Raw genomic sequence first — 3,507 nt, forward strand, 5'->3', positions numbered from 1 at the left:
TCAAATAGGACCCGCCTGATAAAGCAGAGTAGATTGAAAGATTCTCAAAAGCCAGACATCAAGCTGTGATCCAAGGAAAATTAGGAACAAATAAGAAACAAAGTAAATGAGTCTGGAAACGGTTATAAAGCCATCTCTAAAGCTGTGAGACTCCTACTCTGTGGACTGACTAGACAAAAGTTTTTGGAACGTGTGTCCCATTACATCTGGCGTTAAAGTAACACAGCATTTCAGAAAAGGAACATCAAACAAACAGTAAAATATGGTGGTGGTAGTATGATGATCTGGGACTGTTTTGCTGCCTCAGGACCTGCAGATGGATGGACCTGGGCCCTGTTTCAGGAAGCCGGTTTAGAAAACTCAGAGTGAAAAACGATACTCAGGGTTGAGTAACCCCGAACTGTCCAACTCGGAATATTCGGTTTCAGAAAGGCTGATAACAAGTAGTTCAGTCAACGCGGAGTTGCTTTAACCCCAAGTTAAGCTCGCGCACGAGGATACATAAAGCCCTGATCAGTGGAGCACAGATTAAGCGAGTCACCATGGAGACGGAGGGAAAGAAGGCGCGGTCAATGTATTTTACAGCGCTTGAGGCCGAAATTCTGATGGCAGCATATGCCGATAACATGCAAATTTTGCAGAAAAAAAGTAACACAGCCTCAGCTGCAAAAGAAAGGGAGCATGCATGGCAAAACATAGCCGACAGAGTCAATGCGTGAGTGTTAATTTAAACATTGATCTAGGGATTTCCACCCATTTAACACGTTATTTTATTATATTTTATTTTTTATTTTATACATTTTATTTTGTGACGTGATGTGAGCGCAGGTGCAACCCAACAGGCCCCAAACGTTCCTGGCAGCAAGTAAAAATGAAATATAAAAATATAGTCCAAACAGGTGAGGTGTAATTGTATTATGAGCCATAGTGCTTGGTCTGTTTGTCCGATGTAAATCAATTGCAGTTAGAGGCTACATTAATTTTCTTCTGTAAGCACTTATTGAAATTATCTGAGCACATTACAAGTACATATTTGCTTACTCTGTATGCTCAAATGTGACCCGTTATAGCCAACAGAAAAAAAGCGGAGGCCCGAAAAACAGGTGGGGGTCCTCCACCACCACCACTCACAGAGGCTGAGCAGTTGGCCCTCAGCCAAAACAGTGGGCGCCCTGTGGCCGAAGGCATCTCTGCGGGGACATCCTCTGAGTCAATAACCCCGCAAGACACAAGTGCCTACATAGGGGGTAAATTCAAAATAATACATGATGTGCATACATCCTTTCTTCACAGTCACCTTTGCAGTGCTACTCATTCATTTGATAAACTCTTTACCATAATGGATTATTTTGTAGTGAAGTTATTTTCCTACTGATTTTGCCTTCCCTCAGTCTTGGTTGTCTTTGAGAGCATAATGACAATGAAGTGTAAGGTGATTGGTATGTTTGTTAATTGCCATTTGGTCCCTTGTAAGTTATAAGTGACCTGTATAAACCTCATATTCTATCAGTTGATGGTGGTGGTGTACTGCATCTGGTGCAGCCTCCTGTTGAGCCAGACCAACATGCAGTTGTGAGTAATACTCCACAGATTATATGAGTTTACAGTAGAACAGCAATGTTGTTTATTTCTTTACTACAGGAAAATAATGAAGAAACATTGACAGCTGTTACAGAGGAGGAAGCAACAGAGACACTTTATGAGGTTTACATCTTTTAATACTTTGTGTACAGGAAACACAGGCGACCAATAAAGCCAGTTGAACATAAAATCTGTTTATTCTTCTTTCAACATGTTGAGGTGATGGGTCAAAAGAAATGATTGTGACATATGGTGTCTCTGACTGCGCTTCCATCTTGTATGTCCGTGGGAGGGTCAGGATGTTCATGGTTTGGATCACTGCTGATGTTTGGTTCAGAAGGACAGTGTTCTCCTCTAATTGTGGCAATGTTGTGAAGAATCACACATGCCACAATAATGTCACATGCCCTTTCTGGGGTGACCCTGAGTCCTTGCAGGCACTGGAACCGGGCCTTAAGCATTCCGATAGTCATTTCAATTCTGGCTCTTGTCCTGCAATTAGCCAGATTATATCGCTGCTGTGGGCCCGGTTCAGGGTCAGGGTAAGGGGTAAGCAAATAGGGTAAACATGGATACCCCCTATCACCAAGCAAGTAGCCAGTGAACTCTCCTAAGACAGAAGGATACACTTCAGTTCAAATGTCCCTGAAGCAATTGGTCTTTATATATTTTAAAGTATTCTCAACTCACCATGTCCAAATTTTGTGCTCAGTGTACATTCACGGAATATTTGTGAGTCATGGACAGAGCCTGGCCACTTGGCTTCCACATTTGTGATAATGTTGGCAGCATCATATATGATCTTCACAGTGCAGAGAACACAAATTAGCATCCATTACTATAATGAAATAATTTGTTAGTTTGAAATGCTACAGGGAACTATGTACCTGTACATTAATGCTGTGGAAAGACTTCCTGTTCACATAGTCTCCTTCATTTACTGAAGGAGCAATGATTGGAATGTGAGTGCCATCTGTACAGCCAATCACGCCTGGGAACCCTGAAAATAAATGTAAAATTTAAGTAGTAGTCCAAGTATCACCACATCATAAATTAAGTTTTGGTCATCCTGATACCTGCAATTTTGTGGCATCCCTCTTTGATAAATCTTGTGGGTCTATGACCGGGGAACACCACAAACGAGTACAGGAGACGTTTCAGTGCAACTGTAACATTCCTGACTGCCCGACAGACGGTAGCCTTGGAAACGTGCTCAGCGTCACCAATATTATACAGAAAGCTCCCGTTTGCAAAAAACCGAAGTGCAATACAAATAATATGTAATGAACTGAGAGCATGTCCGCGATGTGTCACATGCGTAATATATGGCCTGAGGATGTTATCCAAATAACTTATAGATTGTGCTGAGAAACGGTAACGTTCGCACAGAAAATCATCAGGAAATGATAAAATGTCCAAACGCGCTCTAATCACTCTCTCCCGGCGGAGAGCTCTGCAGAGAATTCGGGCTTCACGATCTACTGGCTCTTCAAGGCAGGGGCACGCCATGTCCGACACTTCCTACTGTCAGGTTTCCGACAAAGGGGCGGAGACAGTCAGGGTTAGTTGTAGTAAACCTGCTAGGGGGCAGGTTAGCTTCACGGAGTGTGTCGTCATGGTGACTCACTGAGGCTTCATCTGAACTCGCTTTGTGAAACCGAAAACCCAGAGTTTTCGTTAACTCAGGGTATACTTACTCAGTTTTTCCACTAAACCGGCTTCCTGAAACAGGGCCCTGATGGTGGAAATGCAAAGGCTGCAAACCTGTAGACCAGAAGTTGTTTCTCCTACTGTTGAATTTATTTTTACTGCCAGTTTGATTAAGGGTGTGCAAAACTGTTGGTTAGGTTTAGACGATTTTAGTTTGTCTCAAAATACAGGGATTATTAACACAAAACAGTCATGTCTTGGATTATTCTCACCTTC

The 3,507-nt window shown here is 42.5% G+C and overlaps 1 protein-coding gene across 1 annotated transcript; it reads right to left on the reverse strand.

Moving 5' to 3' along the window:
• Nucleotides 1–1,425: 1,425 nt before the first annotated feature.
• On the reverse strand, nucleotides 1,426–2,528 carry LOC121812252 (putative nuclease HARBI1; the record flags this gene model as incomplete). Its single annotated transcript, XM_042213883.1, has 3 exons — nucleotides 1,426–2,191; nucleotides 2,272–2,383; nucleotides 2,469–2,528. Coding segments are annotated over 3 exons (555 nt in total), but the record flags the coding sequence as incomplete, so codon positions are not given.
• Between the last annotated feature and the right edge of the window lie 979 nt (nucleotides 2,529–3,507).

Source organism: Haplochromis burtoni, unplaced genomic scaffold (genome assembly GCF_018398535.1).
Source record: "Haplochromis burtoni strain Fernald_Lab_line unplaced genomic scaffold, NCSU_Asbu1 Contig_493, whole genome shotgun sequence".
Lineage (NCBI taxonomy): Eukaryota > Metazoa > Chordata > Actinopteri > Cichliformes > Cichlidae > Haplochromis > Haplochromis burtoni.